The sequence below is a fragment of the Armigeres subalbatus genome, chromosome 1, assembly GCF_024139115.2.
Source record: "Armigeres subalbatus isolate Guangzhou_Male chromosome 1, GZ_Asu_2, whole genome shotgun sequence".
Lineage (NCBI taxonomy): Eukaryota > Metazoa > Arthropoda > Insecta > Diptera > Culicidae > Armigeres > Armigeres subalbatus.
Window position 1 is genome coordinate 190,374,273 of NC_085139.1, and position 27,993 is coordinate 190,402,265.

The following is a 27,993-nucleotide window of genomic DNA, read 5'->3' on the forward strand; positions in this document are numbered from 1 at the left end:
GTTGATAATCAATAGTTTCAATACTACTGGCAAATTCGTGGAGAGTTTACGAATTGATTGATATATAAATCATTAAAATCCATTGAAAGATAAAGGACCTATTAATGTTACAAATCTTACATGATTTCGTGACGATCCCCAGTTTTGAAATTTTCATTTGACACCCTGTATCCGAGTCTTCACCTTAGACGTAGTTTACGTCAAAACCCTGATGAATCCACCTGGCGGTGGCTTTCTCATGCATTAGAAAAATAATATTTTAGCTGTAACCTTTGAACCCATAGTACGATCTGGCCCATTTTCAATTGGAAAGAATGGGACAGGATTTCTCTTCAAATGCAACTTATTACATGCTAACCAGCTTTATAAAAGTGCTGAAAAAATGAGCCAAAGTTTTTTTTACGTATTTTTGGTTTAAAAAAGGTTGATTGACTATAACTTTTGAAACCATTTTCACTAGAAAACATTGAGGACACTCCTCACAGAATCCAAATTTCAAAGTACTTGCGTTTTCAAGGGCACACCACTCAATAAGGGTTGCTGACGTTTAATCATCTTTCTCTTTCAAGCGCATGGCAAAGATAGAATTTGTTTTCGGGAAACGTTTCCCGATGAAAACAAATCCTATCTTTCCTTTGCGCTTGAAAGAGAAAGATAATTAAACGCCAGCAACCTCTATACGGTAGCAACGCACAACTGTCATTTTTATAATTTCAGCTTTGCTGCGTCGTGAAATAATAAAAATGACAGTTGTGCGCTACTTCCGTATCGAGTGGTGTGCCATTGAAATCGCGAGTACTTTGACATTTAGGACAGAGTTTCCCATGGAATGCAATCTGTTACAGTGATCGTTTGCTAATTGGGGCGTTTTGACAAGCGTCAATATTGTTTACTTTTTGCATTGAACAAAAGAAAATTTTACGCACCAGAAAATATCGATCCCGCCAAACACGGAAACAAAACGTTAACGCGTTTTTGACATCATATTCTGAAGTTTAGCTGCTTTTTAATTGGGTTTCGCCCCAATTAGCGAACCCCCAATTAAAAAGCGCCCCAACTAGAAAAAACCCAATTAGCGAACGTTCACTGTATGAGCAAATCGGTTAAAGTTAAATGTCAAAAAAGGGAGCTCCAGCACACACACACGAGCAGGGCAGGCGATAGAAATAATCGAAAACTAAATGTGCGGAAAAAAGCTGGCATCGGCCCAAGATTTTTTATGTATACAGGTTATCCGACTTGTTAATATCCCCAACTCAGCCATCTTGGATTTTTGTATGGAATTTATGCCCGTTTGTTTACGTTTTGCACTGGAAATGTATGTTTCCCCCCCCGCGCTGGTTATTCCCATCTACTGACGAAGTCGGATAACCTGTACATAAAAAGATCTTGCATCGGCCCATCACAAAACTGAAGAGATGATGATCAGCAACCGAAAGGCAGTACAGCATAGTACAATTACGGCCGGAGAAGTCACCATCGCCTCAAAGCGAGAGGTAAAGTACCTTGAGGTATGATCTACGACCGGCTCAATTTCAATAGCCACGTCGATTATGCTTGTGAGAACCCAACTCAAGCGATCACAGCGTTGACCAGAATCATGTCAAACAGCTCTGCGATTAGTAGCAGTAAGAGAAGACTCCTGGCCAGCGTATCTACGTCAGATACGGAGCTCCTGTCTGGGCGGCTGGTGTAATCACGAGGAGGAATCTGACTCGGCTCAATAGCACCTATAGGCTGATGGCCATGAGAGTGGCAAGTGCATACCGTACCATATCGATGGATGCGGTTTGTGCCATAGTAGGAATGACCCCCATAAACATTTTATTGGAGGAGGACTGTGAGTGCTACAGACTGCGAGAGCCAATTCGATGAGTAAGTGGCAGCTGGCTTGGGACAGTAGTTCGAAAGGAAGGTGGACATATCGGCTCATTCCGAACCTGTCGCTGTGGGTGGACAGAAAACACGGGGAAGTCAACTTCTTCCTGACACAATTCCTGTCGGGCCATGGATGTTTCAGGAAGTATCTGCACAGATTCGGACACGCAGAGTCCCCCCTTTGCCCGACCTGTCCGAACTGCGAGGAGACACCGGGGCACGTGTTTTTCGACTGTCCTCGATTCAGAACAGAACGAAGTGTGCTCTCAGCAGGCAGCGCTAGTAAGATAAACCTCGAGAACATCGTGCAAGAAATGTGCAAAAATGAGAATTAGTGGAACAAAATAGGAAGAGCGGTAACGCAGATCATGAAATCGCTGCAGCGAAAATGGCGTGAAAACCAGAGGGTATCTGGAAGCGATCATAATAGCACGGTCAGTTACGGGGAAGCTTCCGTCCTGTCGGGGTAGGATAGATCCGCCGCCGGGGACTATCTGAGTAAACTGCGATCGAGCTGGAAGCCCTCTAGTCGGAGTAGGCTAGATTTATCGTCGGGAACTAGGCCGAGTAGAACGTGACGCGTTGTAGCACTGGTTTCGGGTCGTCGGAGCACCATTAAACCGGACGCTATGCTCCATCCGGAATCGCTGGATCGACTTTGGCATTCGGACCGGTCACTCGCTGAAGTAAAAAAGGCCTCCAGACCTGCGCCGATCTGGAAGACACCAAAAATGTTAAAAGTGGTAAAAGATATTCAACAAGTCTTACATGGAAGCGAGTCGTCGGTTCCGAGGGAAATTCCAACGTCGGGGAACTCCCTGTCGGAGTAGGGTAGATCTGCCGCCGGGGATCATCTGCCAGGAACGGTAATTGGGTCACCGATGGGTCTAAAATGGCGGCGATATGGACAACGGGGAAATACCCAGTCCAAGAGTTGGTGTCTTCGACACACGAGGACTTCGTCATTGCCAAAGTCAACGGGGTCTTCTTCTGCAGCTGCTATGCGTCTCCTCGATGGTCGATCGAGCAGTTCGGTCGTATGCTAGATTGTTTGACGGCTAACTTGATGGGGCGTTTGCCGGTGGTGGTAGCGGGGAACTTCAACGCTTGGGCCGTGGAATGGGGAAGCCGATCCACGAATCAACGGGGGAAGATCCTGCTGGAATCACTGGCCATGTTGGATGTGGACTTGGCTAATGTCGGTACCAAAAGTACCTACAGCTGGAACGGGGCCGAGTCGATTATCGACGTTACGTTCTGGAGCCCTGGCCAAACGAGTAGTTCGAACTGGAGGGTAGATGATGGCTACACTCACAGCGACCACCTGGCGGTTCGCTACAGTATCGACTATACGACCAGCATTCAGCGGACGGAAGAAGGAGCGAGGCCTAGCCCTCGTATGTGGAAGACATCATACTTCGACGACGAGGTGTTTAAGGAAGCGCTCCGCCGCGAGCACAATACTCTCGGTCTGAGCGGCGAGCAGCTAGTAACAGTACTCTCGCGTGCATGCGATGCCGCCATGCCTAGGAAAGTCCACCCTACGAATGGGAGGCCACCGGCTTACTGGTGGACTCAAGCAATTGCGAACCTGCGCCGCGCCTGCCTACGGGCACGCACAGAAGAGGAGCGTGTTGAACGACGGGTGGCGTTCGTGGCTGCTAGAGCCGCTCTGAAGACTGAGATTAGATCAACCAAAAAGCCTGCTTCGAGGGCCTGTGTCAAAGTGCCAACGCGAATCCATGGGGTGACACCTATAGGATCGTAATGGCCAAGACACGTGGGGCGTTGGCCCCTACAAAGCGGTCTCCAGAGATGCTGGAGAGAATCATCGCGGGGCTCTTCCCAATAGCTCTGCGGAACCCCCAAAAAAACTGTAAGACGGGCGAGACCGGTCTATCGGCAAAGCAGCTCGGAAAAAAACAGATCGACGGTGGATGCAATCAGAACAGCCATTGAAGTAGCAGAGAAGGCATCCAAGAAAACGAGGAGCGATAATCTGTTCTGCGCGGTAGTAACGATTGACGTCAAAACGCGTTTGGCCATCGCCGCAGTGCTGCACGGAATGCGGATCCCCAACTTCCTGTGTGAAACCCTTAGGAGCTACTTCCAGAACCGGATCCTGGTTTACGATTCGGGATGAAGGTCGATCAGGGTTATGGCGGGCGTTCCACAAGGCTCCCAACGCTGAAGTTGTCGAAAGGCGTGAAAATTTACGGATTCGCGATGTTATTCTATCGATAAGCGGTGAGTCGATGGAAGAGGTAGAAATGCTGATGGTGGACATGATCGACGCAGTAGAAACCTGGATGAATGGAGTCATACTGCAGCTGGCACACCACAAAACGGAAATGATGCCGGTCAGCAAACGCGAAGTGATATCTTCGGTGAGGACTCTGAAACCAGAGCTACCAACAGAAAGGTACCAGAGATGTAAGGAAGACGGTGAGACTGGACTCTATGGTCAAGTGGCTGCAGGAGCGGGACAATGCGGATTATGGAAGATGGACCTACCGACTCATCCTCAATGTGTCGACGTGGGTGAACAGGGACAATGGAAAGATGAACTTTTACCTCACCTAGTTTTTGTCCGGAATCGACTGTTCCCATGGTTTGGCCATGGGTCGTCGCCTTTCTGTTTGGCGTGTGTTAACGTAGAGAAAACTCCAGAGCACGTGGTATTCTATTCTACGAAGCTTGCGGTAGTACGTGGAGAAATGCCTGCCCTAAGGGCAGACAGCATTGCAGAACGAATGCGCCACAAAGAAGATACGTGGAATGTGGTCAGCAGAGTCGTGACGCAAATACTGCAGATGGAGACGATATCAGCGAAGACGCGTCGATTCCGGGGAGTATCCAACGCAGTGAGCGGGGTTTGGACTCGGGTCGTCGGGCCGCCGATGAACTGGAAGCCTTCTGCCAACCGGAATCGTCGAACCAACACCGGCACTCGAACCTGCTGAAGAAAGGAAAAAGGAAGCGCTTTGGGTATATAGGGCTCCGCCAGTGCGGACGACATAATTCACCACCGGAACTGTCTGACCACTTCTAGAACCCGAAAACGAAGTCGGCGCATTGCGCTATAGCGTCCCCTGCGATAGCCGTTAGTCAGGTTGTTCGTGGCAGACCAACCCGAGACAAAAAGGACAAGGGACCCGCACCTTCTGTGTTTACGGGAGGCATGTTTTTAGCAGGAGCCCCGCTCTGTTCGTCTTGAGCATTACTCGATGTCTGTCGCGCAGAGTTTTTAAAGCTTTCATCCCTTGTAAAGAAACATACACGTGGGTCTCCGAGTTTGTTTTCGGAGTGAAATGATGGACTTTCGGTACAACTACGTAGTATAAGAAAGTAAAAAAACATGTAATAAATGTAAAATCTTGCTAAGGGATCATAAACAAAATTGGGATAAAATTTATCTGTTTTAGCCTTCCAAAAAGATCAAAACAATAAATGTTAGAGTAGCGGAGAATTGAAGTAAGCCCCGAATAAAAGACAGCATTCATTAGCTTTGAGAATGTTTATAAAGACAGAATTACCGTCTTCGACCAGAGGTCGCACAGACTGAATATTTAACATCTAGCATGACACAATGGACAGGACATTCACACAACACCTAGTGGACACGGGGAGAATTTTTCGCTTTACGAAAAGTTTTCTCTTTACCAGGGCAGAAATCGACACTCCACAGCACATGCGTCTAGACGATTGACATCCCTTATCGCACGGCTACGAAGATTAAGAAATTTCATTCGGATGTATTCGGCGTGCGTTAATGTTTGTGATATATTTTGGGATGCGTCTTTTAAATCAATTTTCAGATTAATAAGATTATCAAACACAATAAATTAATACATGATTGAAACTAATTTTCCTTTCGCAGATCAAAAAACACTGCCCCAAATCAGAACCAAAACCCCGATTCGGACCTTCAATCAGTACAGCGGACCAAGCGAAAAGCTGATCATAGCCCACTGAAAAATGATAGAGGCGTGAAGCGATCAGCACTTGGAAATTTGACCAATGCTGTTGTAATTAAGACTGATAATGATACAGATACTGGCATTAGTGCGCTCAAAAACGGTCACAACACCGCCAAAGGGGCCACCAAAGAAACAACCAGCATTAGCAAACATGCCTCCCAAATAATCCAACAGATTGCAAACAATATTGGTCACAACAATAAGAACAAAATCACGACCAACAAAACTGTTGTAAGTATTTTTTAAAATATTTTTATAATATTAGGTACTGACAAATATATTATTTCACAGACGGAAATTTTCACCAAACCCGATCTCGATGGACCAAAGACACGAGCGGCTACCAAAATCCTGACTCGTGCAGCCAGCCGCCAACAACTTAGTGGGAAGAGTTCTAACGTCACTAGCAATGAACATGGGAAAAGCCATCTATCCATTGGGCACCCCTTGAAGACCGGTATTTCGGCCGTGACCAAAACTATTGTTAAGACTAAGGAGACTACCTTCGAGGCTGGCCACAAACTGCAAACAACAGCCTTGGCTCCTGCTGCGTCCACTGCTCAACATGGTAAAGCGCCCAAAAGAAGGATTTCCAATGAATTTGAAAAGACTGAAGATAGTTTATACGTATCGGCACTGGAGGACATTACGTCCAGTGGCTCTCTACGACTGTCGGAAAACTTTGCATCTCTGAAAACAAGGACTCCCCAAGATGAAGATAAAAGTAGCAAGAAAGAAGGCTCCTTATCTCCCAAAAAACAAACGCCGGAGGGAATCGAAGACTACGACTTGTCGAATTGGAACGACGTATTTCAGGTGTCGCACTACGCACAAGATATATTCAACTACCAAAAAGATCGGGAGGCGCAGTTTGTGGTTCCCGATTATATGCCAACGCAGCCGCACATCAGTAAATGGATGCGAGCACTTCTAGTCGATTGGATGGTTGAGATTCAGGAATCGTTCGAACTGAATCACGAAACACTCTACTTGGCGGTGAAAATTGTAGATATTTATCTTTCGCGAGCCGAAGTTCAGAAAGATTCATTGCAGCTTCTAGGAGCGGCTGCACTGTTTATTGCTTCAAAGTTTGATGTGAGTCATTTTACTAATAAGTTAGTTTCATGAATAATCCTGAATCAACTATTTTGGTAGGAACGAGTCCCACCCACAGTGGACGACTTTCAGTACATTTGCGACGGCGCTTATCAACGGCGAGAGATGATCCTAATGGAGATAAACGTGTTCAAAACTATAGGATACGATCTTGGTATTCCGCTGTCCTATCGGTTTCTCAGGCGCTACGCCCGCGTCAATCGCATTGATATGCAGGTGCTGACACTGGCACGCTACATCCTGGAGTTCACGTTGATGGAGTACGCTATCGTTGGTCTGCGGGACTCTAAGTTGGCATGTGCGGCATTGTTTATCGCTATGCGAATGAATAATTTGCCTGGTTGGAACAAGACACTGGAATTTTATTCAGGTATTGTAAAAACGATATTTCCACTCTTTTATCTTTTAATAATTAGTTTAATTATTGAACGTTGGATCCGCTTGATATTCTTGGAGGGCTATTGCAATTTTACACATTTCTCTAGAGTATGTTAGTTTCGCGGTACATCATCTCGTGGTTAGTATTGTTTTACGGTACTTAGTATTCACGTACTTTACTTATGGGTCCTGTACGTACACCCCCGGTGGTGCAAAGGGCCGACTTGAAAAATCTCCATCCTGAGCGATGTCCAGCTATCGCTTCAATCTGTTGCCAGGTTGAATTTCGGTCGACTTCTTTTATTTCTTCATTCAGGCTTCGCCGCCACGAGCCTCTATTTTGCCACTGCAGCGATTTGCAGCTGGATTCCACTCTAATGCTTGTTTATAGATTTCGTTTGCGCCCCATACATAAGGTGTGGCCGACCCAGCCCCACTTCCGTTCCAGAATTTCAGTTGTTATCGGCCTCTGGTAAGAACGACGATGGAGCTCGTTCTTTGAGACCCAGTTGTGAGGGCACCAGACACGAATTATGTACCGCAGACATCTGTTAATGAACGAACACCTGCTGAGCAGCTGGTACTTAGAATTCCTCTCTAATATTATAATGTCTTACTCTTTTTTCTCCCTATCTTCTCTTCCGTCTAGATAGATGTGCTTTCCTAAAAAACACGCATTTGTCTAGAACACAGATTTCAAATAATCTCTAGTTTTTGTGCCCATCTTCGCGCATCATAAAATTTATAAAATATTTGTATATTTATGATGTATCTCGAACAAAGATTGAGATCAAATTGATAAGTTGTTTTGATGTAGTGAAATCGCGGATTTTTACTCGGATTTTGATAACTTAGGTTGATATCTTTTCAGTCTTACCGGTAAGGTTAAAATATCGAATTATCTTGCATAAAAATCATATTGTGAAAACAAATCCACAACTAGGGGAACCCAGGGCAAGAAGGTCACCTTAAGCATTTTCAATGATTACTTACTCATGGATGGATCCTGTACACCTCCGGTGGTGCAAATGGCCGACTTGAAAGATCTCCATCCTGAGCTTTGATCGGCTATCGCTTTTTCAATGATTACATGGTTTAAACACCACTAAATCAGACGTTTTTCGTACGCAAAATGTAATGTAGATTACTATCTTCAAAACTAAATCAAAACTAAATCAAAACCGATATGAATCAAATGACAATTCTGTTGCCTTTTCACGCCTTGACTTCTTACGAATTTTCTCGACGGTTACCTTTGGTAACGGAAGGATATCTTCAGGAGTGACATCAAACGCACTCCCTGCGAATGATATGTTGGCAGCTGCCTTGCTGGAGCAAGGCATAGGTTCATCGACATAAACCCCATCGAAGTTCTGAAAAATCGGTTGGTCAGATTCGTCGAATCCGAGAAAGAAGCCCCCGTCGTCATCTTCGATATGAAGTTCCAACGATGGGTATTGATGAATTCGATTGGTAGATGGTATTGATGTCTAAAGTCTTTGTATTGCTCACTGGTGCGGTCGATACTGGAGTATTGCTCCGCCGTTTGGAATCCCAATTATACGAACGGTGCCGAACGAATTGAGTCCGTGCAACGACGCTTCCTACGATTTGCTCTGCGTAGACTACCGTGGAGAGATCCATTACGCCTGCCAAATTATGAAAGCCGCTGTCGGCTTATCGATCTGGAGCCGCTAAGAGAACGCCGTAACACCGCTCGAGCTGTACTTGTTGCAGACGTTTTGCAAGGCCGAATAGATTGTAGTGACATTTTGGAACAGATTAATATACAGCCGAGAACACTTCGCAATAACGCTATGCTAAGAATGCCATTTCGTCGGACTAACTACAGTATGAACGGTAGTATTGAAGGATTACAGCGTATATTCAACAGGGTTTCTACAATATTCGACTTCAACCTGCCTCGTCAGACACTGCGTCGAAGATTCAAAGAATTTTTCACTTCGCAATAGATAGCTGTTTTAGTGTTTGTGTCCATTTTTTTTTAAGTTTTTGACGATATGTATACTTATATCTTTTTTTATTACCATCATTAGGACATAAGTAGTCTGTTGATGTAGGCCTTAAATAAATAAATAAATAGATAGCTCGGCAGATTGATCGACATGCTCAGGATGCGGCAGTATTGTAAGAGCGTCATCTTCAGCGGGTTGGTCCATGGCTTCCGGAACATCAGTTACGTCGGACGGTGCGAAATCGGCCGCAGTGAAAATGAACTGATTAAAGGGTACAATTCCTGTAGCTTTGAATCCACTCTGTGCCACAGAAGCTGTTGCGGTCTTCAAGTAGGCTTCTCCGAACAAGGCACTCGCATCATTGTCTGTGACAACCTTTCCTGGATTCCGCCTGAGGAAAGCTTCGATTGCTTTCGAAAAGCTCGATTTGAGGGGAGCCATGAAACTCACATCGAGGGGCTGCATACGATGGCTGCAATGAGGAGGCAAACTAACCACCGTCACGTGGTTTTGCTGGGCTTTTTTGAGGAAGGCTATGTTTTTGGTATGCGTGACGTGCCCATCTAGAATCAGCAACACTGGTGCTGCAGCAGTCGGCCGGCTGTGTTCCAAAAAGTGATTGAACCACGTATTGAAATCGGTCATTGTCATCCAACCACTACCATTGCAGCTGAATAGAGTTTCTGGCGGGGCACCAGTCTTCAGGGACTCCGTGAGGCGTGCTCGCGGGAATATGAGCATAGGAGGTATGTAGTACCCCGTTGCTGACATACATACACAAGCTGTGGTCAAGACACCTCTCTCAGCGGAAGTCAGGCAGCCCACCTGTCGTCTTCCTTTCAGCGCCAGCACTTTTGATTTTTTGGTTTGCACCTATAAAAATGTTTGTGATAAGGTCAATTTAAATTTCAACAACTTCCGGTTTACTTACGGTCACAGCTGATGTTTCATCAACATTGTACGTTCGGCTCGCTGGGAAATCTTTAGCTTCCTTGACAGCCTGAAGAATAGCGAAAAAATTCGATACCGCCACTCGGTTGAATCCTGCAGCGCGGGCCGCGGATGTTGCCTCAGGAATACGCAGGCACAGTTCAGGGTGGCGTTGACGGAAACCATGTAACCAATCTTCACCGGCCAATTGGGACTCGGTGTTGAACGGATGTTTAATTTTGTTCTTCACCGCGAGCTGGAACGCCAAGCTTCTGAAGTCGCGAGTTGTCAGTCCAAAGAGTCGTTGTTCCATGTTGAATGCTGAACGAGCTCGTCCTCCTGCTGCGGATTAAACACTGGATGAAAGTGACCCAAGTCGCAAGTATCAATCTGTCGATCTGGACTTTTCAAATAGTTGATCAGCGTTCGACGAGGAACAGCGTGCTGGGTAGCCTTTTTGCCCCGGGTTCCCCTATTTCTGCTGTCGATGAGAACAAATTGAAAACTAATTGAGATGGGTATCAATAACAAAACAAGTTTAGTAACTTTTGAATTTTTGAAAAAATTTGATTATAAGTATTTATAATGAAAACAACAACTAACATGCTCCATGTAGTATGATTAGTAAAATTTCTGAATTTCGTTTCAATTAGTTGTAAATCAATCCATGGTGGTGCGAAGTGTCTCCAATAAAGAAACAAACAACTTTTTTTTTCAAAACTTCTCGAAATAAAACTAATAAATAGAGGGAGTATCATAGCGTTGGTGGATACACATTAGGGTGGCTCAAATTAGTATGGGAAAAACTTTGTTCAATTTTTTTGATGGGCCGCCCTCTTATTCGGTTCTATTTTATGCCCTGATGCTCTGGCCAAAATTTCAGCCATATCGGTCAACGTTTTGGCGGTGCTGAACTCGTTGGAAGTTTATATGGAAAAATGTATGCAGAAACATCCAAAAACAGTGAATTGCAGCTGGACTACACAACTTACGATGAAGAACTATGATACTCATTTAGATCTTGGAGAATTTAATACAGAATGTTATGCAGAAAACCGCGAGAAGATTAGAATTTGCCCGGCTAAGTTATTAGCATTTCTCTGCAGTGGGGTTTGAGCAAATTTCGTTTCTTTTACCTTTGAAAAGAAATAAATTCACCCCTACAACACTCCAGTAAAATGCTAATATCTTTGCGTAATAAACTCTAATCTTCTCGCGGTTTTCAGCATAACATTCTGTATTTTATTTTACAAGAACTGAATGAGTATCATGGTTCTTGATCGTAAATTGTGCTGTCCAACTGCAAATCACTGTTTTTGGATGTTTCTGCATACATTTTCCATATAAAATTCCAACGAGTTTAGCACTACCCAAACGTTGACCGATTTGGCTGAAATTTTGTCCAGAGCATCAGGGCATCAAATAGAACCGAATAAGAGGGCGGCCCATCAAAAATTTTGAAAAAGTGTTTTTTGAGCCACCCTAATACACATTCACCTTATAACCGGATGGTCATGGGTTCGATTCCCAGCCCCTCCACCAAGCCCTTGCCAGAGGTGCAACCAAAACAAAGATGGTGGTAGCGGTTTGGTGTGCGCAGCATCGATGACGACTGAAAAATTGTTCTTCTCGGAAGCACGTACTTGGATAAATGGCAACCGAACAAAGCAGCGAGAAATTGGATTCACGATATGGTCAAATGTACACAATGGACTCACGATGAGATGGACCCCGGTAATAATAACAATAACTAATGTCTAAAAATAGATTATGTGTAGATTCTGTCCAGCGGAAGTAGATCACGACACAGTAGCGGTTAAGAAACACAGAGTGCCCACCAAATAAAGGAAGGAATAAAAAAACTCATAAATAAATACATAATTAGAATTGCTTCTAATTAATCAGCCCTTATTTACTCAATCAGTTCAAAAGTTCGAAAAGACAAAACGTCTAAAGGACAAAAGGACGAAAGGTTGATCAAGAACAAGTTGATTACAAGTTGGCTGTATTCCAAAGGAATTTGTGAAATTTATTTAACTTCAAGCAGAGGTAATACTCATCTCATCAATCAAAGATCGAGTAATTATTAGGAAATATTATTATGAATATCTAGATAGTTCTCATAAAGATAAAAGAAGATAGTTGATTTGATTGATAATGAATAAAACTTGTGTTGTGCCTGATTGATTCCCTCCGTTACAGTTTCTTGTATATTTCGACCTTTTGCCTCTTTTAACCTTTTGTTTCTCTCGACCTTTTTTCCCGTTCGGCATTTTGTCTTTCGACTTTTTGTCCTTTCGACCTTTTGTCTCTAACCCTATAATATAACCCTGTTTTAATGTACGTATCGTTTAGTACCAACCACAACTTAACATATGGTCATTCATATGCCATGCCTCATTCCCATTCATTTGTCTAATGTTAATGTGTACTAACAATATGCAGAGGCAGACACTTTACTTATCAACGTTGACCCCATCATCCGCAGATATGCCTATGGGAATTTTGTGTTTTGTCATTTTATTGCGTCCATTTAATTTGTCTAATGCAAAACATCAGGTCCTCTAATTGCACGAGTATTTCACAAGCATGTGCTGTGGTGGTTACTTTTGGTAGCTTCTACTCAGTGAATCCCAGTTGTTCCTTACAAACATGTCGATGAGTTTAAATACTTAGTTTGAAATATATTATGTTTTTGAAATACATTGATGCGGATATGTGATCTTGATGCGATTGGTGGGCTCACGCCATTAGCACTGAGATGGCAACCAAAGACATATCCTGTCGTGGTGGTATCACATGTTGACTATTTTTGTTTGGTGCCGCGTCATATATCTGGCATTGACGCACTGATTTTACGCATGTGCATGTGATCCAACGGACATCGTGTCTTGGAGCCTTGAATGGTAGTGCAGTCAGACAGAGGCCTTTTTCATCAGTGATAATGATGTGAGTTGTTTTTCTTTTCGGCAATACTTTTCTGATGCGTTCCCTGTGACGATGAGTCGTAGCCACGCTTATATTTAGCTAGCTAGGCATTTATTGACAATGTATTCAAACATTCGTAGGGAATCGACTGCTGGATTCTCTGAGTAGAATTATTTTTCAAGCTAGGAACATGGTGCCAGTCTTATTTTTTTATGTCTCACTTCGAAGAGCAAAAAAAATACCATAGGGTAAACTGGGCTAAAATGCACCCCCGGGGCAAAACGACCCTTTGGCTCTTGTTCCGATCAACACCACTGGGCTGACCACAACATCCCTGCAGAAGTGTGTGACGTTGGTTCGAGAGACTGCGGAATTGATAACTCCAAACAATGAAGAGGCAAGATATATTTGCAGACCCAAAGCAAAACAAAGCATAGATAGGCATTCAAGGAACGTGGAAGTGTGTCGCAAAATTAAAATACGTCGAAAAGTTAAATTATATCCGATATTTAATACTACTTTATTAAGAATTTATTATATTCGTTACTATACAAGTAAGTTGCATTGAATTTGATAAAGATTTCTACTTAAAACTAACTAAATTGTGAAAAATAGGTACGATTCGAAATTCAGGTTAGGCTATATGCAAAGTACACAGATTGGTCTGAGGATTGCTATAGTGAATTCATAGTAAGTTACTCTCAAAATATCCTTATTCCTACGCCTATATACAATAAGTGGAAACTATTTATAATTTCAATAACTTATTACCTATGAACAATTAATTTCGAATTATGTAAAATAGGTATTTGCATATTGCCAGTATCGACCTAGCGAGACCCGTCCGCAAGAGGATAACGGATAGGAAACTAAATTGTGAGTAGCAAACCTTCAATTGACATTTGAACTATTGGTAATAAATACTCATTTTAGCTTTGATCAGCTGTAAACGTAGACGGTGATTCCGAAGACAATTTCCTAAAATTATTCCGAACATTAAATCAAAGAATTTAACCTCAAAGGATGGACTCGACTGTGGGTGACTGCATGAAGTGCCGTAAGTCAAACAAAATATGCGACATGGTGCAGTGTGACACTTGCCAGTCATGGGCGCATTTCTCGTGTGTCGGAGTTACGGCAGCAATCAAAGATTCGGATTGGAGCTGTGACAAGTGCAGCGACGAACTGCAAGTCCCAAAGCTAACAAAGAGGAGTTCAAGCAAGAAGGGGAGCTCGAAGTCCAAGAGTGAAAGAGGATCGATCCAACCCTCCATCCCCGAGGGAACAGCAGGTCTGAACGAAGAACTGCGTAAGTTAGAAGCCGAACAACGTGCTATGGAAAAAGCCTTAGAGGAGGAGATGATCATTCGAGAAAAGCGTCTCGATATGGAGCGTGTCCTTCAAGAAAAACGTTGTCGAAAGGAGAAAGAATTTCATGAAAAGCAGATGCAGCAAGATAGAGATCTAAAGGAGCGCCAATTGAGGGAGGAACGGGAGATGTTGGAAAGGCAGTTGAAAGAAGAAGCTAGATTTGCTAGCGAACGTAAGAAGCTGCACGAGCATTTTCAAGATGCGAAGAAAGCAATTGCGAAGAGTATTTCCGAAGAAACAGAAGGTGCTGTTGGAGGGGAGAAGCTGAAGAACGACAACGAATTATCGTTCGATAAGAAGGTCCAGTTCTGGCTGAAGCAGCAGGATCAAGGTAGAAATGGAGCGAAATCCAAACTATCCTGCTCAATAGCGGATAGTGAAGACTATGGTGAAATCGAAGAGGATGATGCACCTGAGGAAAAAGGTAATTTAGAATACCCCGCAGGGGAAGATTTCGGATGTACTTCCGAAGACCGCGAACTACTCGGAAGAATCGTGCGGAATGGGAGGAAGAATAGGCCGGGGGAAAATATACCACCACCGCAAGATCGGTCACAACAGCAAACAGTGAAATTATCCCAGGAACAATTGGCAGCTCGCCAAGCCGTATCGAAAAACCTGCCTGTCTTCAAGGGTGAAGCAGAGAAGTGGTCAAAGTTCATAAGTTGCTTCGAATATACCACTAAGGCCTGCGGTTTCTCTAACTAAGATAATCTGAAACGACTCCAATATTGTCTTCAAAGAGATGCTCTCGAAGCTGTCCGAAGCCGGCTAGTCCTTCCGGAGTCGGTACCGGATGTCATCAACGACCGGAGAAACAGCTGACTCTTCTCACGAAAGTGCGGAATGCACAAGCGCAAACGGCCGACCGCTTGCAGTTTGAAATAACGATCACTTGGAGGCGGCTAAACTAGCGGATCACCTTAATAACCCAATGCTTGTCCAGGAATTGGTGGAGAAACTACCGTCGAATCACAAAATGGACTGGGTCCGTTTCAAACGGAGCACGATAGGATCTGCTTTGACAATATTCACCGATTTTATGAACGACATCGTAGCAGATGCATCCGAAGTATCAGAGTTATCGACACTCTTTTTGTGTGACACCCGAGAACCATCGCATCGCGGGAAAGGGAAACCAAAACGAAAGGAGTATATAAAAGTTCACCATTCTTCTTCTGGCCTACCGGCAGTTCCACCCCCTCGAAGGAAACCAAGTCCTGTCTCGTCTGTAGAAGGTCGGATCACAAACTGCGCTTCTGCGACGATTTTAAAAGGTTCAGTTTTGCGAACAGATTAAAGGTCGTGGAGCAACACAAGCTCTGTGCCCTGTGTTTGAACAACCACGGGAAGAGTCGTTGTACCTTCAGGATTCGCTGCAATATCAATGGATGTCAAGGTGGTCATCACCCTCTATTGCATCATGCTGAGGGATCCGTGCAGCTTATGGACATTGCGTGCAACGCGCACGGCGCACTGAGCCGCGGAGTGATCTTCCGGATGGTGCCCGTAACTCTATATTTCGGGGACCATGCACTGGATATACTGGCATTCTTGGATGAAGGTTCGTCATCTACTCTGGTTGAAGATGCCGTAGCTAGAGAGTTGGATGCCCGAGGGCGCGCGGAACCGCTGGTAGTAACATGGACAGGCAATGTGAAGAGATTCGAAACTACGTCCAAAAGAGTCAACCTTATGATTTCAGCGCGTGAATCGGATGAAAAGTTGCCGTTGAAAGACGTTCGCACTGTTGCCGAACTAAAACTTCCAAAACAGAGTCTCCAGTATACAAAATTAGCTGACCGATACCCACATCTCGACAATATTCCCGTAGCGAGCTACGAGATTGAAGAGCCTAGAATCATCCTTGGACTGGATAACCTAAATGTGTTTGCTCCACTCGAATCACGAGTTGGATCACCTGGCGAGCCGATCGGTGTTAAATCCAAGCTAGGGTGGACGGTTTACGGCCCGCAACCGAGCGGAACCGTAGTATCAGAAGTAAGAGTCAACCTTCACTCGTTGGAACCAATGACCAACCAGGAGCTACACGACGCCATGCGTTCTCAGTTTTTGTTGGACGATCCCTCGGTAGCCTCTGTGGCAGAATCAAACGAAGATGCGCGGGCTCGGAACATAATGCAGACAACAACAAAGCGAGTTGGAGACCGGTACGAAACCGGATTACTGTGGCGACGAGATGAGCAGAGATTCCCAGATAGCTACCCAATGGCTGTCTCACGATTGAAAGCGTTAGAGAGAAAGCTGGAGCGAGATCCGGAACTTGGTTCGAAGGTTCATCAGTTAATAGCTGAGTACCTGATAAAAGGCTATGCGCATAAAGCTACCGTCGACGAACTGGCAGATATGGCGAAGGGAAATGTCTGGTATATTCCTCTGAACGTAGTTATTAATCCTCGGAAACCAGGAAAGGTTCATCTTGTGTGGGACGCGAGAGCATCCGTTAATGGGATATTACTAAACTCGGAGCTCGTAACTAGCCCTGATCAGCTTGTGCCTTTGCAATCTGTAATCAGCAAGTTTCGAGAAAGATGCGTGGCGTTTGGTGGAGACATTAAGGAGATGTACCACCAGTTCCGTATAAGAAGGGCAGACAGAAAGTTCCAAAGCTTCCTCTTCCGACGAGATCCGGGTAGCTCTCCTGAAACCTATGTGATGGACGTCGGAACATTTAGGGCGAAGTGTTCTCCATGCTCTGCCCAATTTATAAAAAAAAACTTGAATGCGACGCAATTCGAGCAACAATTTCCGGAAGCATCAGCAGCAATAATCAACAAACACTATGTAGATGATTATTATGATAGTGTAGATACCGTTGACGAAGCCATCAAGATAGCTACCGATGGGAAATTATTCCATTCTCGCGTTTCACATCAGAAATTGGGTGTCGAATTCTCCAAATTTCCTGGAAGCGATGGGAGAACAGCCGATAACCTCTACTGTGCGCTTTCATCAAGACAAGGAAACGTCGACTGAACGCGTCCTTGGAATAGTCTGGAATCCAGTGGATGATGTTCTTTCTTTCTCCACGGCTACACGTCCTGAATATCATTTAATGCTTCATGGGGATTCTGTTCCTTCCAAAAGGATCGTTTTGAGCTCAGTAATGTCAATGTTTGACCCCCTTGGGCTATTATCACCATTCACGGTGTATGGACGAATATTGATACAAAACTTGTGGAGAACTGGCTGCAGCTGGGACGAGCCCATCGATGGTCAGTCGTTCGAAAAATGGACTCGATGGACGAAAGCACTTCTGAGTATCGAGGCCATTCGCATACCCCGGAGCTACTTCGGGCAAGCAAGTTCGGCGGACATTCAAGACCTTCAACTCCACATCATTACTGATGCCAGTAAAGGTGCATACGGATGCTCGGCATATTTTCGGGCAGTTGTTAACGGAAGGATACAGTGTGTGTTGGTATCGAGCCGTGTCAAAGTAGCACCGTTGAAACCAATGTCTGTGCCACGGTTGGAACTGCAGGCAGCAGTATTAGGAGCAAGGTTAGCGGTAGCAGTACGAAGTAATCACACGTTCAACATAGCGCAACAGGTTTTCTGGACCGACTCATGGTCAAGCTTCCTTTACAAACTGACGCCCCTTATTGATGGCGACGGAATTCTACGGATGGAAAGTCGCGTGGAACGTGCAGAGTTCCTATCGTTTGACCTTCGTTTTCCCATAGTTTTGCCCAAAGAGCACGAGGTTACAATGAAGATCGTTCAACACTACCACGAACGATTTGGTCATGGATATAGGGAGACGGTGAAGAATGAATTACGGCAACGATTCTTCGTACAAGCGGTGGGCGCAGTTATCACCAGGGTCATGAAAGATTGTAAGTGGTGCAGGATTAACAAAACTCGTCCACGGATTCCTAGAATGGCAGCATTGCCGGTACAGAGATTGACTCCATTTCTGAGGCCCTTCAATTTTGTAGGCGTGGATTATCTGGGCCCATTCGTAGTCACGGTAGGCCGTCGCAGTGAGAAGAGATGGATAGTTCTATTCACGTGTTTAGTCGTCAGATCAGTTCATCTCGAAGTAGCGCATTCACTTACTACCCAATCCTGTTTAATGACAATCCGCCGTTTTATATGCCGACGTGGTACACCAACAGAAATCTTCTCGGACAACGGGACCAATCTGCGGGGTGCGAGTAAAGAAATGATTGACAAGGTTCGCTGTATTGGGATGGAATGCGCCGATGAATTCACGTCAGCTCGAACAAAATGGACTTTCAATCCTCCGGCCTCTCCCCACATGGGGGGAGTTTGGGAGAGACTTGTGAGGTCAGTGAAGGAGGTACTGGCAGCAATTGACGATGGAAAACGATTGACCGACGAAATCCTCCTAACATCGATTGCCGAAGCTGAAGACATTATAAATTCTCGCCCACTCGTGTATGTCAGCCAGGAAACGGACAACGCTGAAGCACTCAGCCCAAACCATTTTCTCCGTGGCAGCTCGCCAAATGAACCACTGGTTGTAGCACCGCCGGTACCTTCTGCAGAAGCTCTGAGAAATTCGTTCAAACGCTCACAGGAGTTGGCCGAAAATATGTGGAACAGGTGGATCAAGGAATACATTCCATCGATCAGTCAACGGAAGAAGTGGTTCAGAGAGATAAACAATTTAAAGGCTGGTGATCTGGTTTACATCGTCGATGGAGAGAAGCGGAAGTGCTGGGTACGTGGTGTTGTAGAGGAACCTATCGTTTCTGAAGATGGGAGAGTACGACAAGCATTCGTTCGAACCAACAGTGGAGTACTCAAGCGGGCCGTTGCGAAGCTCGCTCCGTTGGAGATTAGTGATGGTGACGTTGTTCCGGTTAGCTCCTCCGGACCAAGTTCACGGGCCGGGGTATGTTCCGATCAACACCACTGGGCTGACCACAACATCCCTGCAGAAGTGTTTGACGTTGGTTCGGGAGACTGCGAAATTGATAACTCCAAACAATGAAGAGGCAAGATATATTTGCAGACCCAAAGCAAAACAAAGCATAGATAGGCATTCAAGGAACGTGGAAGTGTGTCGCAAAATTAAAATACGTCGAAAAGTTAAATTATATCCGATATTTAATACTACTTTATTAAGAATTTATTATATTCGTTACTATACAAGTAAGTTGCATTGAATTTGATAAAGATTTCTACTTAAAACTAACTAAATTGTGAAAAATAGGTACGACTCGAAATTCAGGTTAGGCTATATGCAAAGTACACAGATTGGTCTGAGGATTGCTATAGTGAATTCATAGTAAGTTACTCTCAAAATATCCTTATTCCTACGCCTATATACAATAAGTGGAAACTATTTATAATTTCAATAACTTATTACCTATGAACAATTAATTTCGAATTATGTAAAATAGGTATTTGCATATTGCCAGTATCGACCTAGCGAGACCCGTCCGCAAGAGGATAACGGATAGGAAACTAAATTGTGAGTAGCAAACCTTCAATTGACATTTGAACTATTGGTAATAATTACTCATTTCAGCTTTGATCAGCTGTAAACGTAGACGGTGATTCCGAAGACAATTTCCTAAAATTATTCCGAACAGCTCTTTTGGCGGTGTTTCAGACATACTTTCAAGAATGTTTACTGCTAGATTCGTAGTTCGAGATTCGCTGTTGTGAACACTCCTGAAAATGCGCCGAAAATGTCCTCAAAAACGTCAAAGGGTCGCTTTGCCCCGGGAGTGCACATTACCCCAGTTTCCCCTACATTATAATGATGGTATATGAACAATCTTATGACGGCTTCGTGTGGGAATATTCGTGATGATGCTTCACTTTGCCACCGAAAAGTGAATACTATTACCTGACTCATAACTAATCGTTGGTACATTATAGAGATAATAACAGTTAGCTTGGAAACAATTAAGCTACTTGTTAGAACATAAAAATAGTCTTAGACTACCTTGACAAAGGAATGACAATAAAATAGACTAAATGCACGAACAGTTTCTACTTTTTATAAGACATAACTTACATTGAGTTTGATAGTATTGACATAGAACAAAAACCATGAAATATCGTCGCCAAACCAAACAAGGAAGATCCGTACATAATTTATAATCCAACCTAATTTTGGTTTTCTCGAGACTTTCTAGGTGTTCACTAAGTAATTCATAAATCACATTTTAATTATTTTATCTACTTTGTCGTTTCCTCGTGTTCTCCTTGTGGATTTCAGCCATTTCTCTACCTCCTACAAAATAATATGTTTCTACCAGAAATCCTTCTATATGCTCCTCCGGGAACTTTATAAATTCCTCCAGAAAGTTATCCACAAATTCCTCGGAAAATCATTCGAAAATCCTACTGATGTAATTGTTATACCTCCAAAAAAATATTTAGAAACCCCCCACTAATTTTTTTTAGGAAATTCATGAGGGTATTCCTTGAAGATTTCTTTTTTCTCTCCATGTTTTACTTCTACCTACCCCTATATTTAAATTATACAGTACCAATCCAGCAATTAAATTAACTTTTTAACTTTATCTTTCCTCAGGTTACAAAATCGAAGATTTCGCCGAAATTGCGATTCTACTGAACAACATCATGACACGCAAACCGAAGGAGTCACTCAACACCGTTCGTCATAAGTACTCCCATGAATTGTTCTTTGAGTCAGCAAAAAAGCAGTTCATCACTGATTTGGCCAAACTATTTGACACTACCGGCTATCAGCTTCCAAGTGGCAAACACGCGACAACGGCAACTACATCTCGATCTCATCATACTTCCGCGACAGCAACGACGACGACTAGCGTATAGTTGGGTGTACAAAATAACTGTTCTTTATGTGTGCACCCTGTAATAATGAGGGATATATCTTATAAATATTTGCCACGTCCTACCGTAATATCCAACTGTGTGTAAAAAATAGGGATGCTTCGGATGTAGCCTGCCAACAAAATGAGAAAATCTTCACAAATGTAACTAATGTATATTTTGAATGCGTTTTTTAAACATGTTAGCAGCACGTGAAAGTGAATTTGATTTGAAGATTTAAATTTGTTCCCTCTATTTTTGATTTTTTCCGTTGGATGTTTTTAGTTTTTTTCTTTTGAATTTTAGTTCAAGTGGTCTTTGTGAACGAAATGTCATAAGGAGAAACACCTAGCGGTTCGAGTTAATAGGCATACGATTTTTTAGTCATATTATTTAAATTACCGTCTGACAAAGGCCGAAAAGTCTCCTCAAATGATGATTAAATTGAATAAAAAAAAAGCTAATTATTTTGAGAACTGCATTTGGAGTAAACTGCCGCTAACCGCAAGTCGGACACATCTCCGGTGGTTTTTCTACAATAGCGTTGATTTGCGGTTAGTGACAGTTAGCAACAATACAAGCAAACCATACGTTCCTCTTTACAAAGTGAACATATCTTTTCAATAAAAACGTGAAATGGAAGCCTTTCTTTTATTTAAAGATAAAAAGATGTTATGGGGTGCATTTTTGAAATCAATAGATTTAATATTTTTATCGATCTAACTACCCATCTATCTATCTACATTAGTCGTACACTCCGTGTAATGTCTTGTTCCAGGTCGCTCGTTTTTGGGCCGCCAGTCGACAGTCTCCAGCCAGTGTACTCAGTCTACTCCAGATCCAACGTACTCATCTAGGTTTTCTGATAAACATGACTTGCTGTGTTATGTAAACTCATATGTGAATAGGGGTGATCGGGGCAATATGGGCCGCCTAAGGAAATCGTTCCGAAAAGCGCAGAAGAGCTCTAAAAATTATCATTCAAATGTAGTTGACTTATACTAGGGAGTGTTACCTTTCATATAACGTCGATGAATGATGAAAAATGTGTTTGGAAATTGTTGGAATGCACTTTTAAAAATGTATTGATTTTAATGTGTGTTCCCGACTATACGGGGCAATATGGGCCATCCATCCAAAATGTTGTTTTGGGAGAGAAAAGTGTCGTAATATAGATGAATATGATATTCCAACAACAGCCTAGAGTATTCCATACAAAATGAGAAAAATAAGCCGCACAACAGCGGACCGAACCGATTTGCTACTTTTCACCGTTTGCACAGACACATTTCAATTGATCTATGATCATTTTTTCTGTTTCGAGCGCAATAATGTGGTGTTGTTATTTATCCGTAATGGATCTAACATGCTTGATAATGTTCTTGTATTCGGCAACTGAAATTTGAACTTGTTGCCTTATTAAGGCCTAATATCTTGCTCTGTGCAGGTATGCCCATATTGCCCCGTAGAGAGTGGTTCTGTAAAAAAAAAGTTTTATTATTAATTCAGATTTGTATCAGTACAAAAATGTGTGCACAATATTCATTTATAATAGATCTTTTGATTGAGATACTATTTTGACCTGTATTTCAATCAGTTTTGTGTCAAAACCTTATTTATAAACTTTAAAATCTTATAATAATTCTGCCTATGCAGCGAAAATTTACATTTTCAAGTGTATTTTCATGTCCGAATTGAATTTTAATGCGGTTTTCACGTTGATGCATATGTGGAGCATTCTCTTAAAGATCATATAACTTTTACATGATAAAACTTGTCAAGAAGCTCAAATTGAGGGTGGCTCATATTGCCCCGTATGTTCATATTGCCCCTACTGCCCCTATGTACGTTATGTGGAAGATATTGATTTGGAAAATGTATTGGAGTTCCGCTTGAGGATTCTAGGTGTCACTCTCGACCGAACACTTATGTTCAAACCGCACTGTAAGATTGCCAAAAAAAACTTGCGAATCGCGACTAAGGATCCTGCAGATGATCGGAGCGAAACTTTCGCGTAGCAATCGCACTACTCTTTTGCAGGTGGGCTTGGCTTTAGTCACCGCAAAGTTGACGTATGGAATAGGACAAGTTAGCCGAGAAGGTCCGGAAACACTGCAAAGTCTCGCATACAATGCAATGGTCCGCTACGCTTTCGGAGCATTCGTAACTGGCCCGATTAACTCGATCGTGGCTGAAGCTGGCAATCTACCGTTAGAACTATTGGCAGTTCAATCTATCGCACGGACGGCCTTTCGGATGTTAGCTAAATGTCGACAGAACAGCATCCTTCCGCTGGTTCATCGAGCTTCCAACCGTGTACTCGACAACGGGTACATCGCCTCTCGCTGTCGGTCAGATTATAAGGCAGAGCAATCGTGTTTGGCAAGCCCATAAACCGTCAATGGGATGCAAAGCTACTTTTGACCAAATTTCACAGGTCGACAGTAATTTACACAGATGGCTCCAAGCATGATGACAAGGTAGGGTCCGCCTTCCACTCCCATGGCCTAGTCCGAAAGTTTAGTCTCCCGAAAGAATGCAGCGTCTTCTCCGCGGCCATCAAGAAGGCGATAACTATGCGAAATATCAATGACGACATGGCGATACTAACAGACTCTGATGATGATGATGATGGTCCCGCCACATACCCCTACAAAGGTTTATGCTAGACGATTTATCTTTAAGATAATTAATAATAATCAATTTTAATCAGATTTGGCAAACAATAAACGATCCGACTATTTCCACAGATATAAATAACATTAACATATAACATCGCTATACAGCAAAAAACATAAGTTAGTAAAAAGAAACAGAGTTTTGCAAGCATTACAGTGATACAGCGAGTCCGATTAAGATACAAAACTTGTGATACCTCTCGCATGCTACCAAAAGTTTCGTCAAGAAGCGCGTACTCAATCTATTCTCACTAGTACCAATCAATTTAATTTACTCGAAAAAATTCAAAACTTGTGTTACCTCCAGGGCTCGGATTTCTCACTCACTCACACGACAACTGATCACTCCACCATGCATTTTATCCGGATAAATTACAGTGCGTAATGGCCCGTTTACATATGAGCTAGTTCTAGCGGACAATGCGCTATCCCATGGTTTCCCAAACTGTGGGTCCCGACCCCCAGGGGGGTCGCGAGCAGATTGTTGGTGAGTCGCGCAGAACAAATATTAATTGAAGCTCGAATGCCGAACCTTTTGATCATTTTTTTCATGAACATTATTCCAAGTTCAAACCGCATTTTATTTTAAATATCTATCACCACGCTATTTTATTTAAACTATTATGCCTAAAAGCTATCCCCTTAATGAAGTAAAATAAAAACGCTAACATTTTGACAAACAATACCATGCTCGACATGTTTTGCATTTGTACAGGTAACGTGAATATTTTTTATGTGGAAGAAGCCGAAACAGATTACATTCTAATTCAATTAATGCTTAATACTACTTGGTAAAATGCATTTTTTCATAGGTGGGTCGCGAGACATATAGAATTTTGCTAGGTGGGTCGCATACCCAAAGGTTTGGGAAGCTCTGCGGCTATCCGACAATACTAGCACGAAATTAGCATAATGTAAACGCTTATTAGCGAGGACAATTCCTGTTTACATTGTGCTAATATCGCGCTAGTATTGTCGGATAGTGGATTGTCCGCTAGAACTAGCTCATATGTAAACGGGCCATAAACTCCGGCACAAGCGATGGTGCGAAAAATTGTTATCCTTCTTCCCATGTTTCGCAAAAATCAAATGCTGCTTACTTTGCTTCTCCAAGCTGATTGAATCTGACGATGCGCCACGATAAGCAGAAGGTTCAATACAGCAGTTTTTCCCTTTGCTTTCAATCAATTCATGTGGTGGCGTGGTTATAGTGGGCGTTCTAAATATTTCAAAATTGTTTTGGGTTCGAATCCCGTTGCGGTCCTATTTTTTTGTTAATATGCTTGTAAAATTTATCTGGTGAGGCGACGAGAAGGAAAATTTGTGGATTAAAATAAATTATCCGGCGAGCGCTCACGAATTTATCACCCGCCATTCTATCCGGATAAAAATGTTGTTTGAGAATACTTCCTCATAGGGGACCATGAAAAATCACACTCCGCTTAATGGATTAATCGCAGGCTTTTATTCATATGAGTTAGAATTCCGAAGCCTGGTTACCTCTCCGCAACAAGCTGCTTGTTGGCGTTAAGCCCCAAACACAATGTTAGCGGAATGGCAACGGAAAAGGCAAATTTGACAGAAAATATATGGGCTAACTGTCAAATTTGCCGTTTCGTTGACATTGTGATTGGGGCTTTAGAATCGGGAGCATCGAAACATCCGTGGATCCAGGAAATAGAACAAACAGCACAAAACAAACCTAACCGTTTCTGCTGGATCCCCGGGCATATTGGTGTGAACGGAAATACTGTGGCTGATCAACTATCGAACGAGGCCAGGGAACAGCTTGTCATCGACACGTTTATCACTGGCGAAGATACGCTACGAATGGTGAAACAGGCGATACGACTCCGGTGGGACCGCCAGTGGTATGAGTCTGCACCAAACGCGATTATACGAGCAACTCTGAATGGTGAGAGGTCTTAAAACGGTATCAGCAAAATTATCTCATCGGCATAGCTACACGAAGTCTTCCCTCAGTGCCGGATGTGTCCGGTAGATCGGGATACAATCGTGTAGTAATTTCGGCAACGGCTGGCACTGTGAAGCAAAACGCCCTACAGGTCAGTACTCGTTTATTTCAAACGCCAACACATACTGTCTCGCCAAAAATTCCAGGTAACTACCAAGCAGCAGCAGTCCTCTTATCCGGGAAAGGGCCCCGACAAATCGTCGAAGAAATATTACACAAAGCGCTTCCCAAGTGCTGGCTGTTGTCGGTGTTTTCAAGACTAGTGTTATGCTTTCGACAGCGGCTGGCACTGTGAGGCAAAGCGTCCCACAGGCAAGTTCCAGCTCTGAGCTAATATCCTCGCAGGTTATCGTGGCACTATTTCTCCCAGATGACCAAATAACGCAGAGCATCCACATTGCAGTTCGTTGCAGACTTCGGCACGGGTTGTCGTTATGGCGGCGCCTCCGGTCTACAGTACCACATGCTTTACACAATCCTTTGTTTGCCCAGAAGAAGGGACTGACAATTTATTCGTAAGGACAAGAAAAGGAGTTCAAGGAGAAGCTGAAGCTGAAGAGAAAAAAGATTATGAGATGGTTTCCATTGGCGTAACTACAGGGGGGCTACCAAGCAGCAGGGGGGGGCTATAGCCCCACCTAGAACTAATTTAGCCCCCCCTAGAATGTTTGCCACCTTGCATGAATATTGTATTTATCTAGCTCTCTGATCATTTATAGGCGTAACTTCTAGGAATGAGTTTTCTTCATTCACATCTCCCTCTATACGAAACATTGAATCTATTTTAACAAATTTTCGAACTTCAGCTCGAAATGCGCCTTTTCAATCACAGGCAAAATCAGAATTGTGAAAGAAATTTTTTTTTGTCTACTCTGACATCAACATCAGATAATTTGCCATCCATGGAGAAAAAACTTCTGCAGCGTCGCCAAACGATTATGATTTGCAATTTGAAGTATGTTCGTCTCGGCTCAACCTCCTCTAGTGTATCTGTGAAAAACCGATTTGTTTTCAATAATGTTTCTTCCCAATTTCAAACAGAAATAAAATCCTAATTTTGAATATCAGTTTCTGCAGCGTTGCTCTCCGACGAGCGTTTGTGATTCCGATACTGACGGAAACCTCCTTCAGTACCGACGCTATTGTTTGCTATCAACCCTTTCTTTTCATAAAATGCTGGTCCTGAAAAGAGTCGATTTTCAATCCACAATGCGTCTTTCGAATCACTCACAGCTATCAAACGTTAAATTGAACCGTGTGTTAAAAATTCACTGCTGCTGCTGTCCGACGGCCGCTCAATGATTTCCCGCTAAGAATAAAAGTTCAGCACCGCCACTGATATCCCGAGACCGCAATCGACGCCTAAGAAGAACAGATTTTCTTTCCACAAAGCGCGTTTCTAATCACTGATAGAAGCGAAACGATAGTCTAAGCATTGCGTGGATATTTCTCTTGAGTACTGCTTCTTTCGGCGACGGCCAGCGCATATTCTAATCCATTGTTTTTAATTGTTGGGGAAAATCTTAAAGAGATCGTCTATCGATTGATACCAAAATCTCGAAAATCGGTACTTTTCGTAAAGGTCTCAAATTTGAATATGCAGAATACCTCCCTATCTTCGCGAAGGACGTAATCCTACGTCAAAAATTTAGCCCCCCCTAGAATTTTTCGTTAGTTATACGCCAATGATGGTTTCCTCTCTTGAAGGAAAAGGACGAACATTTCTGAATTTCGTTTCAATTATTTGTAAATCAAAATTTTAGACACATACTTCCTGACACGAATGCATTAGACGATCCCCACCAGTGCGTAAATAAAGCCAAAATAGCAACCTCTATCATGACGCGAACTCGCACCGGTCGTTGGTAAACGGGTTTGGGAAATGTAAACGCAACCTTCGGTGAATAGCGAGTTGGCAAATTTGGCGACCCGCTCCAACCGTTGCCAAACCATCACACGGAAATAAACAGTAACGCATA

General features: G+C 43.3%; 2 protein-coding genes across 4 annotated transcripts in view; one reads left to right on the forward strand and one right to left on the reverse strand.

The window, feature by feature from the left end:
- Positions 1 to 22,003, forward strand: part of LOC134205622 (G2/mitotic-specific cyclin-B3) — a 67,132-nt gene extending 45,129 nt beyond the window's left edge. For both annotated transcript variants that reach the window (XM_062681037.1, XM_062681038.1), the window contains exons 3-6: positions 5,759 to 6,089; positions 6,150 to 6,953; positions 7,014 to 7,344; positions 21,099 to 22,003. In XM_062681037.1, coding sequence (XP_062537021.1) covers positions 5,759 to 6,089; positions 6,150 to 6,953; positions 7,014 to 7,344; positions 21,099 to 21,364 — 1,732 coding nt within the window. In that variant the 3' untranslated portion in view covers positions 21,365 to 22,003. The remainder of the gene's footprint in view (positions 1 to 5,758; positions 6,090 to 6,149; positions 6,954 to 7,013; positions 7,345 to 21,098) is intronic.
- Positions 7,887 to 27,963, reverse strand: LOC134205624 (tigger transposable element-derived protein 6-like). Of its 2 annotated transcripts, XM_062681041.1 has the most exons (4): positions 27,735 to 27,963; positions 25,742 to 26,566; positions 10,260 to 10,736; positions 7,887 to 10,201 (listed from the first exon to the last, which is right to left on the reverse strand). In XM_062681041.1, exons 3-4 carry the CDS (start codon positions 10,569 to 10,571, stop codon positions 9,437 to 9,439), a joined length of 1,077 nt encoding a protein of 358 aa, XP_062537025.1. In that variant the 5' UTR covers positions 10,572 to 10,736; positions 25,742 to 26,566; positions 27,735 to 27,963; the 3' UTR covers positions 7,887 to 9,436. The 2 variants fall into 2 exon arrangements, with proteins under 2 accessions (XP_062537025.1, XP_062537026.1); XM_062681042.1 differs by lacking the exons at positions 25,742 to 26,566; positions 27,735 to 27,963 and having other exon boundaries at positions 10,260 to 11,637.
- Positions 27,964 to 27,993: the final 30 nt, after the last annotated feature.